The sequence below is a fragment of the Zootermopsis nevadensis genome, unplaced genomic scaffold (genome assembly GCF_977971745.1).
Source record: "Zootermopsis nevadensis isolate Lab colony 2312 unplaced genomic scaffold, Znev_1.0 Znev_ptg000020l, whole genome shotgun sequence".
NCBI lineage: Eukaryota > Metazoa > Arthropoda > Insecta > Blattodea > Termopsidae > Zootermopsis > Zootermopsis nevadensis.
In genome coordinates, this window is record NW_028259152.1 from 14,725,469 (window position 1) to 14,750,281 (window position 24,813).

Below are 24,813 nucleotides of genomic sequence, written 5' to 3' on the forward strand. Positions count from 1 at the left end.
AAAGAGATTCTCCCATTTTGAATCCTGGCCAAGAGCAGTTATTCTGACAGTGTTTGATGTTTTATAGTTGTCTCTTAGGCAAATACTGGGGCTGCCTCCATACATACTCCTTTTCATCCATAATCATACCATATTTTATTTGATGCCAACATCAGCAGCTGATACAGTTTTATAAAGCTGAATAAGTGAACATCATTCTGTCCACCAGATTTTCTATGCCCTCACCTCTAACCTCTCCTGGAAATGTGAAGACTCGTATTGTCTGACATGATGAAAGTGGTACAGTGGAATGCTCCCTCGTAAGAAATTGAGTGCTTCAATTCATTGGGTATTCAGGGTGAGAGACATTTACAATAATTACTATGGACAAATATAATGAAGTATCATATTTCTATTGAACAAATAGGTCAAGACTGTGATGACAGAAATTAATCTTATTGATAATTTCTAGTATAAAACACTGTCACATATTTTATTTCAACCAGCTTCCGATTCCAAAAAGCCATTTGCTATTGTGGGAGAAGAGTAATTGTGTGTATTTTCTCCCCTCTGGCTAAATTTTGTAGACAGAACAGTGTAACCATATTTCTTTGTCTCATTTCAATTACTGTAGGCAACTGCAAAAAGAAAATGGAAAGTAGTTTTACTAGGAATATACCTCACATACTGCAAACAGTATCAACATTGAGACCAACGACCAGGATTTATTTAGGAAGAACAATACACGAGACAGCATCTGACATCATTTAATATAATTCCTATTAATAAACAAATCATGTCATCAGGTTTCGGAATGGAGAAACATGAAAGTTTACCTGAACCGTTAATAACATTCACTGTCAGCCCCATTAATTGCTTTTCACACACAGTATTATAATTCTTGATACTCCTGACTGAGTATCTGGAGATATGTGACATGGACAATTTGAAGCAAAGATTCAGGTAAACTGTTGAATCCATCATAACTCTTTAGTGTGCAAAGCAATGAATGGACCTCACATTGAACTTCAACAAGAGAACTTTCTCACATAAATTGTTATAAAACAGCTTAATAATTATACCGTAACTTTATAGAAATACTCTATTTCTGACCATAGCTATTAAGTGGGCGGCATTCAAACTGAAGTTTATTTATGTACCTAAACTTGACAATAATAATACATCCTTATAAAGGCATGGAAAGAAATCTCTTTTTACTCAGAATTAGGGATGACATGGACAACAGCAGAATTACTAGAATAAATATAATTTATATGAATATGTAATTCTGAACGAATAAACAATAACTTCCTATTTCTGTAATGTAGAGAGCCTCATTTTCAATTGCATAATCCTTTAATCAATCAAACCTTGCTGAAATAACTACCCTATGTAAACTATGTGAAATTATCTTGCTCTGGTTTAAAGCACTATATTTACATATAAATCTAACTCCTGTAAACCCCCACCCCACCCCACCCTAAGGTTATTATGTGGATCCAAGCGCAGATCATTTTAATGGTGTAATATCCCAGCCAAGGCCATATTAATCTGTGCTCGTGATACAACTGGCCTAGAGTTCATTGTTGTTCTATTAGAGTAATTATTATAAATTAGATAAACCTTGAACACATTCTGAAAAGCTCTTGTACATGTCACTTTATTATTGAAACTATCAACTGAAAAACATAGAAATTTCATTCCATATAGAAACTTACTGCTAAAATAAAATAAAATGTCTTTGAAAACTATATTTTATTATTTTATAACTATACTAAAGTGTCAGTCTTGTTACACATGTTAAGCTATTACACACTCTGAATTTATACTGCATATTTTTATAAACATAGCTAGAATAATTAGTATGCATTTCTTTACTGTTACACACATGACCTTCAATATTTTGGAAGACAAAGTGAAATAAAAGTAATCAGTAACAAATATTGTAGTTACAATGCTGCCACAAGCACAACTAAATAAATATTAGAGATAGAGACGTTCATACAAATTTAAACAAACAATACAAAATTACACTCTCTTTAGGGCACAGTGTAAAAGTTACACTCTAGTCATGTCTATGATTGCAGGAGGAAGATACAGACTCGGTTCGAAAAATAGTGTTTTATATGAAATTAAATTTACAGAAATTTGTCTCATCATTTATGTAGCAAGTGTCTGATTTTTGTATTATTTCACACAGAAATGTAATTAATACTATGCAAAGAAGCTCGTGCTACTCGTTACAAAGTATGCATGGAAAGAAATTTGGTAACGATATAAACTACCAATATATATTCCTATATTAGGTAGAAAAACCATTAAACATTGGTTTCTCACATAAATGCAATCTATTATAAAAATTTGTGATTTCGTCGTCAATAAATTACGTCATCAACAAGGTCAACTATAAACAAACTCGGCATTGTTGTGTTCCACAACAATGCCGAGTTTAGTGTCTTACTCAAGATTTTAAAACGCAACCAACCCCCCCCGAATGAGGGGTTGGTCAAGTGTTTTAACCCTCCATTCGGGGGGGTTTAGTTTAGTTTCTTACACAAGATTTTAAAACGCAACCAACCACCCCAGGAGGGGTTGGTTGCTTTTTAAAAACTTGACCACCCCCTCCGAGGAGCTCCGAAAGGAGCGTTCTGCCCTAGTAATGTTAAAATATAACACACATAAAGATGCTCTGGATACTTATTGTCAAAAGCCGAGTTTTCTCCTGTCATCTGAAAGGCTGGAAACTACAAACCTCTTTGTTGGATTCTAATTACATTTTACATGGAAGGCCTAGTGAGAAATTATATTTATTATTTCTCCTTATACATAAACATAAAATATTATATTAAATTCTGATATGTTACCTATCGAAGTATATAGGCAGAAATAATGGCAACAGTATGATAATATGTATGTTATGGAAAATTAATTAGTTCTTGGTCCTAGAAAGTCTAGGTAATGGGTAATGACATTAAGGCAGCTTTAATTTATAAAATAGTGTTTGGTCACATCCTCATACCATGCAGACCTCAGACTACTGAACACACTTCCCTTATTACACGATAACATTGTGCAGTACCAGTCTTCTCACCAGGGACCTTCCCTACAGGGTAGGCGGTTAGCATTCACGTAATGTGTAAGAGTTGAACATTTCAGTGTAGTGGTTATTGCTCTTGCCACATTCCGGAAGTCACTAGTCTTCATGACTGAGGTTTTATAGGAGAGTGCAGCTTAATATAGGCCATGATTACTTATTTACAAACCCATAAAAACTAATTATTCTTAATTAGTCTTTTATTGTTTGACACTATACAACTTTTCTACTTGACACAGTATCATTAAATAAATCATGAACGATAATAATGTGTAAGACACCAAGTAGAAAATGTCTGTGATAATCATGTAATAATCACAAATTATCATATCTGTAGAGATTACTGCTAATTATGAGTTATTAATATGCTAATATATACGGCCAGCTTAGTTTAGACGCAGACTTATAGGTGTTTCCGGAACCTTGGACAACATGAATGCTCTCTGCAGCTAGGAAGTAACCTATGAACCTTTGTTTGCAACTCACTTTTCTGCTAAAGACTTTAATACTAGTGTGTTCAATTTTTCTTCACGCAAGATCTTCCCTGCATTACTGTTCGCAATTCTAATCTTGAGACTTGTGGGGTGAGGAAGTGGGGTGAAGGAGGAAAAATAGCGTCTGCCTTTAACACTTCGGACATCCTGCATTCCTTGCAAGTCTCAACATTACAGTCGTGAACAGTAGCTTACATATGATGTTGAAGCTTTCACTGCAGCTTTCATTAATAAAGTCTTCTCGGGCTATCAGCCGTGTTATTTGGTGATCAATCAATCACCAACTAACACAGCCTGAGAAGACTTTATTAAAGTAGCTTACATGTTAGACAGGTTTGAACCCAGGACTTTCATCATTCATCACAAGCCTTTCCATTCAAAGTCTATTTAACCAAAAACTATTACCTCATGCTGTGCGTTTGGAGAAAGGGTAGTGACCCACACAAATATGGGTCTATATTTATATCACAAATATAGAACCTTTCCCTTTCCAAGGGCCACAATGCCAAACTGCTGTTAGTCTTGAAGCCATATTATTAATTACTAATAATTGACAAATATAACTTCTGCAGAAGTTTCTTAAGTTACTACCCAAACTATAGCAATCAAAAATGCCTACTTTTTGGAACAAGTTCACATGGTCATGTTAAGATAGTACTATAGGCAGTTCATAAATTAAGTTTATGTAAACTAAGTTTTGTGGAGAAATGCCTTGTAAACTCTCATAGAAATACACTGGTAGATAAATTAATGTGGACAATTTACAGCCATGTTTACAAATATTGGAAACATCAAAGCTACTATATGCCCTGTTCTTTCTGTACAAAAGTTACTTGTAGAAAATTAATAAAGTAATGCAGTTCCATAGTTACACAACTCTGAATAATGCATGACAATCAAACATCTGAAAATAGATGTACTTCAATTTCTTGATCATGACAGAACACAGTGGTTTCCATAAATACAATGCATGCTGACTTTCCTTCATACAGAAGAAATCTCCATTACATCATATGTCCTCGTTCTCTTACACAGGATAGGATAGAATAGACTGAAATAGTAAATTCCAGTTCCTATACCAGTTATTGTAAGAATAATGACCATGTAGCCCCATGCACCCAAGCCACCTCCAGAACTCTTCCCAGATGGTGCTAAAATGGAACATGTAATAATATCAATTTAAGAAACACAAATTTCAAATTTGAACTTTTATGGTAATTTGAGAGTGCTTCACTTGTATATACAGTGCTATTTAACCAAATGTCATGACTAAAAATCAATAAAACTCACCTGATACACTTTTCTCGTTTGTTTGGAAATTAGATCTTTTCTGTTGATCTCCATATGATCTTACCCCTCTGTAGTACTCATCTTTTTTATTACTGCTATCAGCTTTGCTTCCACCATGAACTGAACTTAAAGCAACTAAAGAAAAAGTTTTTATAATGTCATTAATATTTCTGAAACATTAATAATTCTTGTACATCATTTACACTTGAATCCCCTGGACACAATAAACGCATTACACAAGTACGGATTATTGCTCTTTCTGGATAAATAATGAAACAATATACATTACTGCAATTACTGGACTACAATGACCACTGAACAAAGGCACACAATACTCCAAATTAAAGAAAGCGCAACTTCTTTTCCGCTATGACGCGGGGCGGCGGAAACATGTTTAAATTTAAATACATTTCAATATGTTGTAAAGTAAATATTATTATGACTGTAAATATATTTCGAGCAGCCATACTTACGGAAAAGAAATATAAGAAAATATAATACACTTCGTGTCATTTTTGACGAACTACAACTTTTACAAAAGTACAATACGGATCCCTCCAAACAATACACAAACCATCTTCCTACTATGCGATGAAAGCATCTAAAATAGGGGGAGGGAGCAACAAACATCCGCGACATCTACATCTATTGTAGCTGAAGTACTTGAACGAAGTATGACCTGATCAGGAAAGATGTCGCTAGTCTCCAAGGACGTCGCCATCGCTCGTCACTTCTCGGAACCAACCAGGACGAAGCTGCATACGCCGATAAATGTTGTTATTAACTGTGGGAAAATGTGTGGTTATGGATGCAGTAGCAGATAATACAAACAATAAGGAAGCAACAGAGGTCTGGTAGCGCTTTTAATCTGATCTGATAACTAAGGATAATTTAAAAGGAGGTAAATTTTGATTTTTTAATCTGTAGTGCAGTATTCCGATGTCTACTTTCTAAGTGTTAATCTAACTACATTATAACTAATTCGGACGCATGTGTCCATTCTCATGTTCTACGTAGTTACTGCATGATGTTTGAAACCACAACGTTTCAGAGGCCCTTGCAGACTCTTCTAGATTCATAGCTCTGATGATGAGGCATCAAGGACCTCTGAAACATTGTAAACTTTCACACTCATTTCCCAATGGTGATAAACTTACACGACACTACGGCCCAGAAGACTGCTATCATCCTACCCGCTACCGTGAGAATCACAAATCAGACGTAATATAATCATTATTGTTATTCAGTTGACATGTCTTATTTAACTTTGCACTGTCAAGTGACCAACAGGATTTGTCGGAATTCTTTGTTTTTATACTGAGTGCAATAAGTACATAGACATTAAATCTGAAGGTGGGTGAATGCATCTGAAACATGTAGTTCATTGAACACTGAAAAGTGTGTGAAAGTGACATGAAATACAAAATATATGTTTTTATATCCTGAGTTTCTAGTTTACTTTCAGGTGTGATGTGTTGTGAATCATGCTTTGCTTCTTCCAGAACATGGCACCTGTTAAAACATGCTTTGCATGTGGGTGTGAATCAACCTACAGACAGACCAGGAATTCAATTTTCCAAGGAATTCACCACGGTATATCTGTTACATATTAGCTCTGCTCTTATTCATGATATAATGGTTTTATTATTAGTGTTATATAACCATTTCTTTGTTATTTTTGTGATAATTAAATTGTAATGATAATTATAATAATCAGTTCAGTTCCAGTTTCATGACACTAAAGGGTCTGTGACAGGGGCTGCAGTATTAAATATCAGTTATGTATAGTATATTGTTATTAATGACAATAAAGTACTCAAATTTTCCAAGTAATTGATCTCAGAATTTACTGATCAGCAGAATGCCATTGTTATTCATTATTTATTAATTGTGCAGATGAACATACTAGTTATGTAGATATATCATAGAACTAATATTATATTAGTGTATTTGAAATACCTGCATTTGAAGAGCAGAATATGATGCATGTGATTGAATAGTATGGTGAAAATTGTTTCCATAAAAAATGCACTTATGTAAAAAAATACTTTTAAATGTAACAGTTCCTGTGTAAAATAGGGTGCTTTTTTCTGGTAGAACATATGTAGCAGTGAAGCATGTAAGAAAGCTCTCTCATTTTCTTTAAATGGTTGTTCCAGGCCACCACGGCATGACACGTCCTCAGGTTGTGGATGCAGGAACACCCTCCAGTTATGGAGCTTGGCTGCAAATACAGAGTGTCTGGATGAAAGGTATCCAAAATAAAAAATTTATATCTCGGAAACTAATTGTCAAACACGTATCCGGTTTATGTCATCGGAAAGGGAAACTCTGAAAGTTTTTTTCATGCCCGGCTTATGCGCATGCGCCAGCTGGTGACCTTCAGCGAGCTCAGTAACGATGTAGACACCACAGGAATAGGTTCAATGCGTGTTGTGGCTAGCAGAGTTGCAATCTCTTACGGCTGTCCAGCGTCGTTTTAGAACGCAGTATGGACATCTACCTCCTACACGGAAAAGCATTCGGTTCTGGGACAAAAAACTGAGGACTACAGGTAGTCTGTTGCGTGTTAAATCTCCTGGAAAGACATGGACCTCTGAAGAAAATGCCAATCGCATTAGAGAGGCATTCCAGCGAAGTCCGCGCAAATCAATTCGTGCTGCTAGCTTGTAGTCACAAATTCCACGTTCAACAGTGCATGATGTGCTACACAAAAGGCTCCGCCTAAGAGCGTACAAGATTCAAATGATTCATGCGCTAAAACCGACTGACTAAGTAGCACGCACAAACTTCGCTGTGGACATGCTAGAAAGAATTGACGCGTCAGTGCTTCTCGGACGAGGCGACGTTCCATGGCAATGGAGTTGTAAACAGGATTTTAGGCAGTCAAAATCCACATGTCACATTTGAGTTGGAGAGAGGCAGCCCCAAAGTGAACGTGTGGGCTGGCTTAATGCACGACAAGTTGATTGGACCGTTTTTATTTTCAGAAAAGACCGTGATCGGACGTTCATACTTGGACGTGCTGGAGCTGTATGCGCTGCCCCAATTACCACCTCAAACTATCCTCCAACAAGATGGGGCGCCGCCACATTTCTGATTTGTCGTGCCGCCAGGGGAGCCCACATTGAAATTTACTGAGGAAGTTATATACTCAGAAAAAAACTTTCAAAGTTTTCCTTTCCGATGACATAAACCGGATACGTGTTTGACAATTAGTTTCCGAGATATAAATTTTTTATTTTGGATACCTTTCATCCGGACACTCTGTATAATGAATAAGCAGTCGCAGACAGCCGACAAGGAGCGGTCCTCCAGCTTGGGGGTTGGGCGTAAGGATAACAACTTTTCACCATAAAAAACTGTCTTGTCATAAATTTTTTTACCAAGCCTTGTATCCAGACAGACTCTTTCTGGACCATAGCAATTGAAAAAAGGATGTGAGATTTGGAATATGGAATGTTAGGAGCCTCTATAGGACTGGGGCACTTAAATCAGTGAGTAGGGAATTAGGGAATTATAAGTTAGATTTAGTGGGAGTGCAGGAAGTGCGATGGGAGGGGGAGGGCACGATCCCAGTGGAAAATTTCACGTTTTTCTATGGAAAGGGGAATGATAATCATCGTTTAGAGACAGGTTTTTTGTTCATAGCAGAATTAGGGCAGCAGTTAGGAGAGTAGAATTTGTTAGTGATGGGTTATCTTACATAATTCTGGAAGGATGTTTGTGCGACATTATTACCCCTAATGTTCATGCCCCAACTGAGAATAGAAGTGATGATATCAAGGATAGCTTTTATGAAGAATTAGAATCAGTATTTGATACATTTGGCAAGTATCACATGAAAATTCTGTTGGGAGATTTCAGTACAAAAATTGCAAGGGAGGATATCATCAAACCCACAATAGGCAGCGAAAGTCTGCATGCACTTAGTAATGATAACGGTGTTAGAGCAATAAACTTCGCTACGTCAAAAGATTTAATTGTATAAAGTACAAAATTTCCACACCGTGATATTCATAAATACACTTGGACTTCTCCAGATGGCAGCACGCACAATCAAGTAGATCATGTTTTAGTAGATAAGAGAAGGCAGACAAATGTAATTGATGTGAGGTCATTCAAGGGAGCAGATTGTGACATTGACCATTATCTGGTAGTAGCAAGTGTGAGGGAGTGGCTGACATGTTAGTATCCTGTCAGCAGACAGGTGAGTAAAATCATGTTAGGGTAGCTAATAAATCCTTTGAAAGTGTGAGAATAACAAATCAAAATGATGTTCATGAGGAAATTAGGAGGAGACCAGATTCCAGAAATGCTTACTACTTTCAGTTCAAAATATTTTTGCCTGTTTTGTATGGGTGTGAAACATGGTCTCGGACTCTGACGGAAAAACACAGATTTCAGGTGTTTGAGAATAAGGCATTGAGGATATTTGGGCCTAGGAGAAAACTGCATAATGATGAGCTTGAAAATATGTACTCCTCCCCCAGTATTGTCAAAAAGAATGAGATGGGCGGGGCATGTAGCGCGCATGGATGGTACAAGAGGTGTGTACCGGGTATTGGTTGGGAAGCCTGAGGGGAAGAGACTGCTGGGGAGACCTAGATGTAGATGGGAGGATGATCTCAGGCGGGATCTATGGGAGATAGGAGTTGAGGGAGACTGGATTTTGTTGGCCCAGGACAGGGTCCGCTGGAGGGCTTTGGTTAATTCGGTGATGATCTTTCGGGTTCCGTAAGCCATCTAGTTATTTAAGAAATAATAAATTATGGCTGTATGTTGCAGTATACTGATTATTTACTTCTGCTTCATATTTGGTAGGTTTGGGGTTTTATTGCCAAGACCAGCTGTCCCAAATTCCTGTAAGTAAATTCAGATGTACTTTGAAATAGGCCATGACCCATGCTTTCTGTGCCTTTAGAAATGCATCATTAATGAATTATTGAATAATTTTTAGGGGTAATTCATCAAACAGAAAAAAGATAATCACTTTACAAAAGAAAATTGTCAGATTAATAGTTGGTGTCAAACCTAGAAATTCATGTAGAAGTCTATTTAAGAGATTCTTCGTGAATACATATTCTCATTAATGAACTTTATTGTAAATAAGTAAAAAAAGTAAAACTATCCCACTATGAGCCATGTAGGCGCTTGGGGGAGAGGTGGTATAGCTCCTATTCTTTCTTGACCTCAGCACTAGATGGGGGTGAGTGGTCAGCATCACGCCCCAGCCGTGCTTTACCCCCGGGAAAGGACCCTGGTAACCATTGGATATGAGGCTCGGTGGGCCTCAGAACCGGTCTGGATGCAGAGGCTTGAGGAAAAAATCCTCTGCCCCCGTCAGAGATCAAACCCTGGTCGTCCAATCCGTAGCCATTCACTATACTGACTAAGAAATTTTCCAAACTAATTCTGCTGTACACAGTGTCAACACAAGGAATAAAAAATCAGCTTCATAGACCAATTGCCAACCTCTCATGTTTTAAGAACAGTGCATATTATGCAGGGATCAAAATTTTCAACAGTCCACCATCAAGTCTCACAAGTTTTGTGAATAAAAAGGAGAAATTTAAGGTAGAATTAAAAAATACTTAATTACACACTCCCTTAACTCTGTCGATGAATTTCTATTGTTTACAAATAAGTGATGAATTATCTTCTGTGTGTAATGGGTAGATTTATTTGTAACTGATCATTACTTTGTATTGTGTGAAATTTATATAATAGTTTGAATTGTACTTTATGATATGTATTGTATTATTATTATGATGACTTTCTCCACATCCTTTGTCATCTGACTATCTTATGGATCCAAGGAATGTGTATATGTATTACTGCAATCACGCCTGTGACAAACGAAGATGGGCAGGTTTGAGTAAGTATATTTGAATGCTGGAACAATAATACTGGGAAAGTGACTGACTCAGATTCGAAGAAATGAGAACTGGCACAACCACTGGGAGAAAAAACATTTGTGAGGTAAGTCAGTATTTCAGAATGACTGTAAAGTGACTAAATTTAATAAAATAAGCCACTAACATGAGCACAGAATTTTATGTTACCTCCATATCATTATCACTTTGACCCCACTGATTGCAATGCAGAGACTTATATTGTCACATAAAACTCCTTTTATTTATTTTTAGGATACATTTCTCTTGCTTGAAATTCTCAAAACCAGAACTAACTTCAACAAACTTGAATGTGTTTGGAAACGGTTCTCTACCTTATAAGAATTTCTTGAATTCATTGTGCATGTAATTACTACATTCACAGTTGTGCGCGTAGACACATGCAAAGTGTACGTTTTTTATATTGCAAAGATTAGATTGTGCCAAACTTTCGTGAATCTCTCCAATATAAAATGTGGAAATCCGTGTACCAGTTCTAAAGCTCTGCCATGTAAGTAGGCTGACAAGTATGATGACGGAATTGGGGCGTTTTTACAGCGTCAGCTATGACCGCGCCCAAAAAAAGTAAAGATAACTGCATGACAAATGCTGGCCACTCTGATTTCTGTAAATATACAAATTCATGCACAGGCCATGTTATCTGTGCAGGTCAAGGCGATCACCGGCGTCCGCTCCCACAAACCACAGTTTAACGTGAAAACAATAATAACCACGATTTCGCGATGAAAGTACTACATTGCAGCATGACCAACAAAGAAAGTGGTGATTGAAGAAATGTGTTAAGATGAGATATATCTTCTGTCATATCCACCTCCTTGGTGTTCCAAGAGACCACTTTCTAAAATATTTCGTACAAAAATGCTGTATTTTGTAATTGGCTTTCCCAGTCAAGTTACACATCCAACCCGTTGTAAATTCAAAAGAAAAGAAGGCTAGATAATGACACCGTTGAAAGAGCATGTAACATAACCTCAGTTTTATCACAGCCGAGTTAAAATATTGCAATGAAAATGTGCCTTGAATTCTTCACGTGGACGGAAAGTCACTGGTTAGCTCTGCCATCTAACGACAGACACTGAAAACAACTGTGAAGACTGGTGCCACACATTTCTCCGTTGCGTAGGAAACCACATACCCATCGCGTCATAACCCAAGAGAAGTGACACTCTGCTAACACTATTTAGTTCAGAATTGTTATTTAAATGTTTACGTATTTCGCTGTTCGAGACAGGTTCAATTAATGCAGTAACACCACGCAGAAACAACACGAAATTATGACTGCGTTGAATCACAAACAACGTACGTAAGGTACGTCTGTAATTACTGGCCCATTCACATTAAAATTATTTATAAAATTTTTGGTGTTTTCAGAACTTTCTGTTCATTTCCGTACTTGCGGGTATATCGAATGCCGTTTTATCCTAGGGGCAAAGTGAACACTTTCCCAAGGACCCTCTTACTACGAATAACGGCAAAATGTATTTAACTTTGTCAAACTATCTCCCGATAGGTCAGTAACATCTACGTGCTTTCCAGTCAATGTCATTGGCCAATAATTAGGTCAGGTGGTTCTGCGAAAAGCAAAGCCACAAATAAGTTTTATTGAATTATACAGTGTTAAATTCTTGTAAACTTGCTTATAGTTTTGTACATGCACTTGATTGTAAGGCCTTTTTATTAAAAACTGCAAAAAGGGAGATTCCAGGACTACACTCTCCATTACCTTACATCGCTTTTGTCCTTCACGTATAGTGAACAGATTTTCGATATGCTGTCAGCAGACTTTATCTATCGGCGTTTCCAGTTCCCACGACCGTTTTTCGGTGCAAGTCTACTGCGTCAGCTGACGCAGTGCGCGACTGTGTCTCCCTCTGTGCGGTTCACATTGGTACTTAGTCGTGTGCTGGCTGACACCACAGGCATACATTCGGCGGGAAGACGGTAGGATCAATAGGCCGATTTTAAAATTGTAAAGGAAAAAAAGTAAAACAGATAGGAATAATTGAGAAAACCAGTGACCGTGATATATAAATTAGATCGCAGACAGTGATACGCAGTGCGCTTGCTTGGAGAAGTGTTCGAAATTGAAGTCGTTGCGTCTGTTTGTGTACTCCGAAGGTGTTCATCGTCGGAGAAGCTGCTACGATGATTTCTTCTTCAATCGGAACTACACACTGGAAGCTATGGCTTATAATTGGTATCATCGGCGTAACAGGTAATGATTATGACATTTTAACGCATCATTTTATAATAGTATTTCCCATCCAGTGCCCAAAATTATGTGGTAAAATAGTTAAATACTGCTGTATTTATAACAGATGTCTGCGTTAGAGAAATTAGAATAGTGTTTTTTATGTTTGGAACTAATTAATTAAGACGAAGGTTGGTTTCTGTTTTTAGTGTACAATAACACAGCTTAGGCATTTTTCAGCGGAAACACAGAAGGGCTTATTTATTTTGTGTTTGGTTTAGCTCTGCTCAGATAACAAAAACAAAAGCTGGTGGTTAAGGAGAGATGTATACACGTAAGAATGGATTATAAAACTTTTAATTTACTTTTGAGCGGAATTTTCCACTTGATTCGTGAGAGAAATACAAATATGTGTGAAGCTATTTCGCCAGAACGGAGTTTTCTAACCAGACTAAGATAGTACCCATTTTACTGAAAAATTTTTGCAGTTCTACCCAGTTCAAATACTCGACCACATAGTTACATGAAGTACGCAGTTTACTAACTTTTTACCACATGACATCACACAGATAATTTGCCCATTTTAACTTATTATGTATGATGCTCTGTAGGCAACATACGAAGTGCGTGACGGCATAGCCTTTAATGAATGCAATGACATCGAAACCAGCACATTTCTTTTAGCTGCGTCGTCTGCTAGTCTGACCAAGGACTACGAAAGTGTTTTCCATATTTGGATCAGTGCCTGTGGCGAAGCACTGCATTGCAGTCCTTTAATTAACCCAAATATGAGGCAGTTTATGTTACGTTATTAGATGTACAATGTGAGCTGGTTTACTCATCACGATGGACATAACACGTCATTAAGGAAACGTGAATCAGGTGGGGCGGCCATAAGAATACTTAAGGAAGGAATACAACAAGTTCTAGGGACGGTCTGGATCAATTGCATGAGTTTACTGAACGTGTAAATGTATTTGTGAACTGGAACATTTAATCCTGAAGGCGTGTGATATCTGATTGGGCGTGAATGAGGTTATACCCGGCAGATTTTGCAAGGATATTCAACGAAAATCTGTCCTACGTTCCATTATCGAAGTTCCCTCTTCGAAACCTGCCCTTGTTCACTTACCGGCGAAAGATTAATCTCAGGGTTTTGTATACTAAGTGACGGATTTTCGTCATCTTGATAACATGTTTATGAATTGTGAGTAGGTAGCTTCTGCCTATATATATTATAAATTATTATAATTATACGTAAAAATTTGTTTTATCGATTCCAATTGTGTTACTTTATGGAAATGTTGTTTAATCGAATTATCGTTGTTATTACGCAACGAGTCATATCGACTTGAGTTTAGAAACTAACGATTCAGACATGAAAAAAAAAGTTGATTGTGTTTTAACTGAGTCACTTTAAGCCTGCTTTCAAATAAGGCATGAAAAACATTTCTTCTCATTGCTTGTTTATATTGTGGTGTATCGTAACAATCATTTTCGACCAGAGTGCCTGAAAGGTCATCTCACACCCCTAGCGAACCTCAAACCTTACGCCGCCAACCCCCCCCCCCCATAATTTCCAAAAAAAAATATTGTGACTCGGCATTTATCAAAATTCTGCATTTGTTATTTTTGTTCAGTTTACATGACAAAGGAGAATAATATGATACTGGATGTACATTGTCATTGTTCTATGCTTTACAACTGAACGTAGTAGTTTAATGGTTATTACTCCTTGTATTCGTATTTGGGAGGTCCTGGGTTCAAATATCGGCCCGGAGATCGGCTGTCCTGACTAAGGTTTTAAGTGGTTTTACTCAGTGTCTTACGTTCTGCACCATTTCAAATTCGTACTACAAATAAATACTTTTCACAAAATCTAGGTCATTAATATAAATATATATTAGGATAATTAGAATGTCTGTAGAAAAGAAGAAAAAGAATTCTGGACATAAGCGATGCAGAGCCACGAGGCAATCTGTTCGTGACGAAATTTCAACTTCACTACAAACTCAAATATCGTTGGTTATATATTACGAATGACGAAGGAAAGCATTTGTTCCTCCCTTTCTGTTTTCTGACCTCCTAGTTTGCCTAGTGGTTATATCGACTGCGGGTGCCGGAAAGATTAAAGAAAGCTCACTTTTCAAATATGAAATTTGTTCAATTTTGTTTTGGAACTGATTTTTCTGTATTCTGTATTAAGTCTTTATAAACGTGGCTGTATGCTAACCTTTAAGGCAGTGGTTTCCAAATCCTTCTTGTCTGAGTGAATATGAACACTCGAAGTACACAACCTCTGAAACGTCTTAAAAATACGACAAAGCAATTTCAAAATTAATGATGCACCTTAATGAGAGACCGGCGTTAATTCCCCGGGAGGGGCAGAATAATATTTCTTCTAGCCTCTGGGGCCCACCCAAACTCCTATACAATAGGTACCGGGTTCTTTCCCCGGGGGTAAAGAGCGGATGGGGCGTGACGCTGATCACTAACCCCATCTAGTGCCGAGGTTAAGAATGAGCATGACAAAAACAGCTTTTTTCCATTTCTATTAAATTATATGTGTTTTAATTAGGCTATTAACTTTAACTACTGAAAACAGCTTCACGGCCCCCTGGCGGTCCGTGGTTCCCACTCTGATAACCCCTGATTATTGAACAAATCTAAACCAAATAATGGTTTTAAATGTAGTTCTTACCTCGAAGAAAACAGTGTTTAATTGACATTTAGAAATATTTTTGATCTTTATTCTTAAAACTGAATTAAAAACATAAATAGAATTTTATAACGACGTGAATAATTATAAATATAAAACAGGAGAATATATAATTAAAATTTATCTATAAAGTGTTAAGAAGTTTTGCGTTTAGAATAATATTTTGAGTGTATTTTGTACGTGGTTCACTTATATGTTTGCATGTAACCGAACATTTTTCTGCCTTTCGGATTATATAAGGTTTCGTTATAAGAAGCCATGCTATCCATTTTTTAAATTTTTAATCGTCTTTTGTCTTAGAAACCCAATGCTTCCACATGGATCCTCGGATTTCTTTATCCCGACTGCTGTATTCTCCCATCTGTTCGCAGTAGTCGGAGAACAGGGAAAGGTCGCCACATTTTGGTTTTTGAAATTTGGTAAACTTTTCTCGTGTGGGCGGGGACATTATTCCTATCAAAACTCTTTTAGCCTCGAAAAACTTTACTTTGGAAGATGGCTGTCTTCTGGGTTGTAGCGCCGTCTGGTCTAGTAGAAGTTTACCGCCGTTTCAGAGGTCCTTCCTGCCTCCATCATCAGGACGATGAATGACTTTACTTCGGGATCAGTATTGTAATTAACGTTTCTTTTACCGATTACTGCTTCTTTTGATTTGACGCATGTGAATTAAACACACTTGCGAAAAATACTACAAGTATTTAAAAATAATTAAAACACAATGCCTGTTTGGTCTCACATTACCTTTTACTAATTTTTCTTGTGATTTGAACTTGTTCCAGTAGTATCTTAATTACTCTCTTAATATCGATTAATATAGTAAACCAGATATCGAAATGTAGACAAATCGGAAGTCCAACATTGATTAAATCCACATCGCATCTGTTTCACATTCGCTTGTTTTAAACGTACTTTTGATTGGATTTACTCAGTAACAGGCAAGAGATTGCACCCAGGAAATATTTATAGAGAAGCTACACATTGACGACAACGAGATAACTTCTGAGTCGATCGTCGGTGTAGCTACTCTGATGGCAAATGAGGAAGACTGTATGTATTTCTTCATGGCGATTTATTGCAATTGGATTTAAGTGCGAGTTAAAGTTGTCAGTATGACACACTGCAGTGATCGAAGATGAACGGTAATTATCTAATTAAATAGTTAGGCGTTGATAACCGATTGATTAAATCTAATTTGTAAGTTTCGATCTCTTTCACTGTCTCGCTATTGTAATAAGATATAATTGTATAATGTAACGGATACTGATAATACGCTTTATAATTTTGAACTTAGCTGAGGAGGCATAATTTAGAATGAAGTTAGCAGGTTATAGTTATAAAAAATGTTAAGGTAAGTTTAATCTCTCAAAATTTTTAAGCAATTAAGACGACAGAGCTTTGCACGAATTGGAATTTCACCCTACCCGGTCCGAGGAGCATTTAACCCAAAACCAGTTCATCTTCAGATATGTTACCCGTAGACTTATGTCCTTTTATTACAGCCCGAATGAAGCCGGAAGTTTATTTTATATTTTTTTAATGGGTAAATGTGAGTAATACGTGTATGAACAATTTAACGAAGTTCTAAGATGATCTGAGGTTCTGAGGTTTCAGAAAATTTTCTATCTGAAGTGAAGTTTTTATAAAATGTACCCTAATCTCCAACTGCCTCTGGAACAGGGAATCTACGAAAATCCCCTGGTATTTGTTTCTGTCTATATAACTAGAATAAGATTGCGCAGTTGCGAACAACATCTACTTTACGAAAAGAGAATGGCCCGGCAAAACCCGAAATGAGGGGTACCAAATTTTAATCATATTAAAGATTGAGCTGTTACAGAAAACATCTTTACCTGAAATCGAAATTTTGACAGATTTGTGTTGTAGTGGATTTGTTTCTGTTTCGAAATAATTTTGATTTCGGTGTAATTAATTGTTTAACTTTTAAACTACAGGAACTGCCCATACTGGGACTCGAACTCAGAACACTTCTTCCCAAAATCTTACCCTACTACGTTCTCTTCTTGATCTCATGGATTGAACATGCCAAATTTATTGCAAATCGCGGTAAACATTTTCGAGCTAGAAGTGAACGTACACTCGAACATGCTCGTAATTTCAATAAGATCTCATGCTAATGTTATTTCAGTGGAGACTGAATAGTGTCACGTGTGGACATGTTCGTTTAAAACAATGGTCTGCTGTGCAACATGCCACTTCCTGTGTCGCGGCTTTGTGCTGATACCGGGCACTAAAATGACCCGCTCGGCCAAATCAGCGTCGTGTGACTGCGCTCATTTAACAGAATGATCTGCCTCAAGGTGTCGCCGTCACCCAGCGATCCGTGTGTAACAAGCCTTCTTCATGCAACGCACATCATTAATGATTGCAAATCCCAAAATTCGGGTCTTCATGGGACGCGGGATTGTTCAAAAAGTTTCCTGACTTTCCATGGAAATTCGGAACAGATGGAAAAAATGTTTCGATTTCGAGACATCCCGAGTTCTAATATCAGCCTTGAATAAGGTTTTTCAAGAATTTATTCAGCCCCTTGAGGCAAATAAGCTACTGAGACAGTGTGTTAAATAGGCCACGACACTTTTGACACGTCCGTTCAGAATTGCACTCACTTTTGACACTGTGTGACCTCTGCGGTCCACGAAGCGTTGTTACATGAAGAATCAGAGCAGATCGATTATGACACCGACTAAAGAGAAATGTCCTTACGGAAGACTTTAAAACGGGCCCCTTCTCACAATCCCCCCCCCCCCCTCGACGAACTTTGGAGTTGTTTTGGGTTATAAAAGGCAGCAAATATTATATCTTAAATAGTCCGTTGTCCGAAGTATATTTGAAGCCAACGACGTTTCGGGAGTTAGCTGATCGCCCGTCTTAAAGTGATTGGTAATTGTTTGGTTCTGGCAACTTTACTTTACGAGCCAATTGGTAACTTCCTCCCGGATTTGGTGACTATCTCTTCTGAGTTGTGAACGAAACTGATCCAGCCTTATTTGTGGATTATTTATCTCATTGCATTCTATGGTCCTCATTCGGTGAGTGTTCTTTCTCTTCGAACTGCGATGCTTTCAGATTTTTGTATGGGATTTAAAATATTCTTCCTGTTTAATCCAAATTTACATGGGATACTTTATTTGTGCTTTATGTGTAACCTGTCGTTGTGGATGGGTACTACTACTTGATTCCTTCGGTACTAGGACTCTTAAGAAGGCAAGGGGAAGCTCATGTATACCTACGGTCTCTTCAACAAAGCCTCAGGACTGTTGCTTCCTGCCAAATCACTTCCTGCCTGTACAGGCTTTGTCAAGTGTGTGAATTTCAACTTTACCCTCAAATCTGGTTACTCTCCGTTGCTATTTCTCCTTCGAAGTTTGCATTTCTTAACTCTGTTCTAACTGGAGTGATATACAGGTTCATCACCGAATTAACGAAAGCCCTCCACCGGTCCCTTTCCTAGGTCTCCTTCAACTCCTATCTCCCATAGATCCCGCCTGACATTATCCTCCCATCTACGTCTAGGTCTCCCCAGAGGTCTCTTCCCCTCAGGCTTCCCAAATAGTGGACCCAACCAACCAGATGGCTTACGGAACCCAAAAGTTCATCACCGAATTAACGAAAGCCCTCCACCGGTCCCTTTCCTAAGTCTCCTTCAACTCCTATCTCCCACAGATCCCGCCTGAGATTATCCTCCCATCTACGTCCAGGTCTCCCCAGCGGTCTCTTCCCCTCAGGCTTCCCAACCAATACCCGGTGCACACGTCTTGTCCCATCCATGCGCGCTACATGCCCAGCCCATCTCATTCTTCTCGACTTAATCACCCTGACAATATTTGGGAAGGAGTACAAATTTTTCATTCCTTTTTCAATTGCCTTGGTCGTGTCAAAGAATCCATCCGGTTCCGAGGCTTGGTATGATTTTTCGTAACAATACAGTTTTACGGTGAAAGGTTGTTAACCTCACGTCCAACCCCCAAGTTGGAGGACCATCCCTCGTCGGCTGTCCACGACTACCTACTCAATATATTCACAGCTAACTTCCATAACTGGAGGTTGTTTCTCCATCTGCAACCTGTGGACGCGCTATTCCGTGGTGACAGGAACCCACCAAACATGGTTATGATGTCACCTGGATACTTGAATCTGTCGTAAATCTTTTGTGTAATGAATTCACACACACTTGAAATTGAATTGTTCGCTGCTCTAATAACACGTGGTAAGATATACTGCATCTTAACACAATGTCGCATGTTTTAAACAATTATGTTTCCAACAAATGTGATAATTACACCTGTTTATATTCTGATTTATCAGATGGGATTTGAGGTTCTCACGGCGATGAGTACGAAGATGGCTGTCTTCCGGGTTTTAGCTCTACGTAGTCTGATTATTTACCAACGTTTTGGAGGTTTTTGGTGCCTCCATCATCAGGACAGCGAGTAATTTAGTAGACTTTCATAAAAAAATGCACAGGATTTACAAGTTTCTAATTTTTGACGTTTAAAAATACGCAAAGCAAACAACATCACGTCTAAAACAGGATGCGGGAATGCCGGGACTTTGTAGCCGACTACAGTTCGGGTCCCTACTATTATCCGCCCTGAAAATATTTTACACCGGCGTCTAATACCCGGTGTAATGACATGGAGAGCACCAGTTCAGTGAATTTGGTAATGTCTGACGCATACCGATGGAAATCAGCTTGTCGACCTAGCAATCATAGCGAAGGCGAGCTTGGCCAGTACTTCGAGTTTCGATTCTTAGAGGTGTTGCAGATCCTGGGACTAAACAGGGGAAGGCCCACTGTCTTTACCCGCAGTGTTATGAAGTGATGGAATAGAAAATGAAGACAGTTGGGGAGCACATGAAGAAGATAGTCTCATCTCACCGGAGACACTGACGAGAGCCTTTCTTGTGGTCTACGGAACATCAACCCATTAGACCACAGGCATGAAACCTGCCATCATTATGTTCTGGAAACCCTACGTCTGCTCTGCTATCTGTTATTCTTGGCTACCCCCGACAAAGAGGATTCTATGACTACGTCGCTGACCTCGTGGATCGGTTGCATGACGTCTGTCGTCACGACCGTCAGCATCTGAAGGTGTACGATTATCAGATGAAGGGCCTCTGTGACCGCCCGGCAAATTCCTCAGGATTTCGTGAAGGTGGTGAAGTCTGACTTTGCCGTCCGCGCAGAACCATCGGAAAGTCGCCTGAGTTCCAGCCACTGGATCCACCGACGTACGAGGACAAAATATGTCGGCAGCCCGTCTCGGTACACGCACAACAAACATGTGGACTGCTCGGGACGGGCAGCCTCAAGGAGAGAGTTGTATTGCAAGCACTCGTAATAGTGGCTTGTCATTACGCCAGCCAGCGATTGCCCTCTGGGTTGCATGATTCAGGATTATCCCCTTGTAATGTCGTAGTCGCCCGAGGCCGAGTGTTTACGCACTATTACCAGGACATTCCGGTTTTTAGGCGAGTGTGCCCAATGGTGCAGGAGTGTGGAGGAAGTATCAGAAATGTTCTTGGATAAAGATTACAGCTCTGGGCAAGTCCGGTAGTTGTGCTGCAGGGAGTGATCGGGATGGATGTTCGAGTAGCAAGTTGTGTTGTGGTAGTGGAGTATGACGATGGTGAAGAGTCAATTGAATAAAAATTTACTTGGATATTATCCATCGTCTAGTAAATATAAAACGTAAAACGACGTTTCGGAGATGGGACTCTATCTCCGTCTTCAGGTTCCTACACAGTTGGGCCCACTAGATAGAGCTAATCCCTATCTCCGGACCACGGAGATAGAGTCCCATCCCCGAAACGTCGTTTTACGTTTTATATTTACTATACGATGGATAATATTCAAGTAAATTTTTATTCAATTGAAATAAAATAGTTCGTTCAACTACCCCTTTGCTATATATAAGATTAAATGAGATAGATATTACGACATGAATAAGAAAGAAGTTTAAATTTAAATCGGATATTTGATAAGTGATCTTCAAAGTCAATGAGGCAAGTAAACTCTCAAAGAACGGATTTTTGGTAATGTCTGCAGTTCTGTTTCGAGTACTAGACATTTGTACAAAAAGTTGTACATTTCTCTAAACTATCCGTTGCATCCAATTCAATGTTTTCATGATAGATAACATTAATATGTTCTGGCAAATAAAATAATTGAATCATCCAGAGTTCATTTTATAACGCCTTTGTGCCCTGCTGCGTTACTCACACACCAATAAAACGTCATTGGAATTGAAATTGGCGTTACTAAGCGTAGTGTTATTACGTTAACCGATTTTAAAAATATCCATTCACTGTAGTGGAGGGATTGTACTTGATAAAGGCACCTCTAAGTCTTGTAGAAGAAGCGAAATTTCATTTTCAAATATTATATAAATATTTATAGATAACGTCTGTTAGATTATTTACCGCACAACAAATAATGACATTTTTCGTGCAGGCCCCAAGCTCTCGTGCTATGAGAACATCTAACGTAAGCAATAATAAACTGCCGAACGATTCTATGGGCTATGCCGTTGCAGGATGTTGCAGTATTGAAAATAGATATATGTCTTCCACACGAAATGGATCGGTGAATGCGACCAGTTGTCAAATCACTTGATTCACCGTGTTTTTCCGATCTCCTGCTATCGGAGTTCGCCTTCCTACTGTTTCCTTATTTCATTTTACAAGAAAGTAGTCTCTTGAACCTCCCCACTTGTCACTGTGAAAAATGTCGAAGAGAATGTCTGCCTTATTAATATTTTGGCCTTAGAAAAGGAAAATTGACGTTGCGGGCTGTAACGTAATATATTGTGGAAAGAAAGAAACTGGAAACATTCGTAACAGAATTTTACCGAAGAGAAAATTTCGGTGCTCAGAGCAAACTAAGTAATTATGCAGCAGCTGAAAGATGAACAAACAGAAATTTACGACGAAAAGATAAAAGAATTTTAAGGAAGATTTATATAATAAATAGGAATATGAACAAAGGGAACCAATAGATCGGGCATTCGAAATAAGTAAATAAGAAGAATATTAGAGGAATTAATGTTAATTGAAGTCTTAATGATTTTTTCGCCATTATTCTAGGAGGTAGTTGTCACGTTGTTTCATCTTCAGGGTGAAAATTTTAACCTCTGTGAGAATCTCAAATTAGTGAAATCAGGCAACGGAAATTATATTTTGATGAAGTGTTATGAGATGTTATGGATCAAACGAAACCAAAACGTAGATGTAAGGAAGAATATAAATATTCGCGCGTTAACTGATGAATAAATAAAATCAAAGTAATCTGTGGTTAAGCGAAATGGACAGTGATAGACTTCACGGATTTATTATTTACTAAAAAGCCTATAAGTTATAGACATAGCCCTTAGTGAAGCTTGCCAATTCTCCAACTTTTCTGAAGGTTTACTTCCGTGATTACATGGGGCTGCCATTGGACCCTTTCCTGAGCCATTTGAATCCATTAAGGCGTCTCTCCTCCTCAGGGTTTCCGACTAAAATTTTGTATACATTATGAGGTGCGATCGGAAAGTTTCAAGACTGCGCCTATAAAAACCCGTACACTTATCTCAGGTATTAAATTCATCCATCACCCTCGAAGTAGTTCCCCTGGGAGTGAACACAACGATCCCAGCGCCGCTGCCAAGCCTGGAAGCATCCCTGGAAATCTTTCTTTGTCAGCCTGTCAAGCACCATCTGCGATTCTGCCTGAATCTCTTCTATCGTCTCAAATCTCCTTTCCTTTAGCTGAATTTTCATCTTTGGGAAGAGGAAGAAGTCACACGGCGAATAAGGAGGGTGCGGGATGACGGCCATGGTGTTTGAGGCCAAAAACTGCCGAACTTTGAGGGCGGTGTGCGCTGGCGCTTTGTCATGATGCGTCGCATGTGGAGTTCTTCCTTTAGAATCAGCTGACAGGTCCCATAGCCTATCCCAACAATTTCGCTCAAGTCGTTGATGGTACGACGTCGATCTTCGTGAATGGCCTGCCGAATCTTCGTAACATTTTCGGGCGTTGTGCTCGAAGATGGTCGTCCAGAACGCTCGTCATCATCGACAGAGGTTCGGCCATTTTTAAAACGTGAATGCCACACAAAAGTTTGTGCACGACCCATTGCGGACTCCCCAAATGCTTGATTTAGCATTTCATAGGTTTCCGTAGCCGTTTTGGCGAGTCTTTGGCAAAATTTGATGCACACGCCATTCCGAAATCGCAGGAGGGTCGGTGTAATGCACTACCAAAACGCCCGTAACTAAGAAACAAATGCTAATTCGATGATGCCGGCTGGCACACTGATTCACTATGAATGTAGGCCGCACCCCCTAGCGGCAGAAGCTCGTACTACATCCGGTTCGCCCTCTATTGACACAGTTTGGAAACTTTCCGATCGCACCTCGTATCGTCTGTTCTGAGGGTGCTACATGCACGATGTACCTCTTCCTTTTGCCAACTTCACGTAAGTTTCTGCCTACACGTTACTCCCTTTTGTTAGGTCCCGACAATTTCCCACCCCCCATCCAAGAAGGAAAGATAAAAGAAAGAATTTGTGGCTTTGCCTTAGCACTGCAGGAGGAGTGGAGGTACGCAGAACCTCTTATTCTTACTCTGGGCATCTGATCCACGTGAGTGGTCAGATTCAAGATCTGACTTGATATTCTGATCCTGCTTTCTGCCAGGGCACAGACAGGAATTCTGCTGTCACTCTGTACGTTTTCCAGTGTGTTTGAATGATTTTCCTGTCTACGTGGTGCTGAGAAATTTCTTTATATCTGCTGCAAATTTAATGCATTTTGCAGTAACTCTACTGTAGGACTAAAAACCTGTGTTATAACGACGTTATACAAAACGGCCTATGAATTAACAGTTTCATTATTATTCTTATATGCCAGTGTTATTCCCATCTCTAAACTCACGTGTTCTCTGTGTTATACGAAGCAAGACTTGTTGGCTTTTGAACAATGACGTAACTAAATTATGTTTTTTCGAACATTCCTTACATAAAGGCCAATCTCACAACCAAACCTTAAGTCTATCCAAGAGGATTCTTCTACAGGGTGATTCAAAAGTCTCCATACATAGCGAAAATGGTGATTTTTTAAACAAA

At 38.6% G+C, this 24,813-nt stretch overlaps 3 protein-coding genes across 5 annotated transcripts in view; 2 read left to right on the forward strand and 1 right to left on the reverse strand.

Annotated features, from left to right (window-relative positions):
- Positions 1-684: 684 nt before the first annotated feature.
- LOC110828630 (uncharacterized) lies at positions 685-5,449 on the reverse strand. Its single transcript, XM_022061501.2, has 3 exons — positions 5,331-5,449; positions 4,858-4,992; positions 685-4,718 (listed from the first exon to the last, which is right to left on the reverse strand). Exons 1-3 carry the CDS (start codon positions 5,368-5,370, stop codon positions 4,552-4,554), a joined length of 342 nt encoding a protein of 113 aa, XP_021917193.1. The 5' UTR covers positions 5,371-5,449; the 3' UTR covers positions 685-4,551.
- Positions 5,450-5,566: 117 nt separating this feature from the next.
- Positions 5,567-10,903, forward strand: LOC110828629 (uncharacterized). 3 transcript variants are annotated; one of them, XR_015535948.1, is made up of 5 exons: positions 5,567-5,706; positions 6,360-6,450; positions 7,017-7,109; positions 7,848-9,722; positions 10,055-10,903. XR_015535948.1 is itself a non-coding variant. In XM_022061499.2 (4 exons), exons 1-4 carry the CDS (start codon positions 5,629-5,631, stop codon positions 7,955-7,957), a joined length of 372 nt encoding a protein of 123 aa, XP_021917191.2. In that variant the 5' UTR covers positions 5,567-5,628; the 3' UTR covers positions 7,958-10,903. The 3 variants fall into 3 exon arrangements, 1 of the variants encoding a protein (XP_021917191.2); XR_015535949.1 differs by having other exon boundaries at positions 7,848-8,189; XM_022061499.2 differs by having other exon boundaries at positions 7,848-10,903.
- Positions 10,904-12,623: 1,720 nt separating this feature from the next.
- LOC110831017 (limbic system-associated membrane protein) overlaps positions 12,624-24,813 on the forward strand; it is a 457,320-nt gene continuing 445,130 nt past the window's right edge. Inside the window, exon 1 of the mRNA XM_087351902.1 lies at positions 12,624-12,987. Within this exon, the coding sequence (XP_087208028.1) occupies positions 12,918-12,987 (70 nt within the window). The 5' untranslated portion in view covers positions 12,624-12,917. The remainder of the gene's footprint in view (positions 12,988-24,813) is intronic.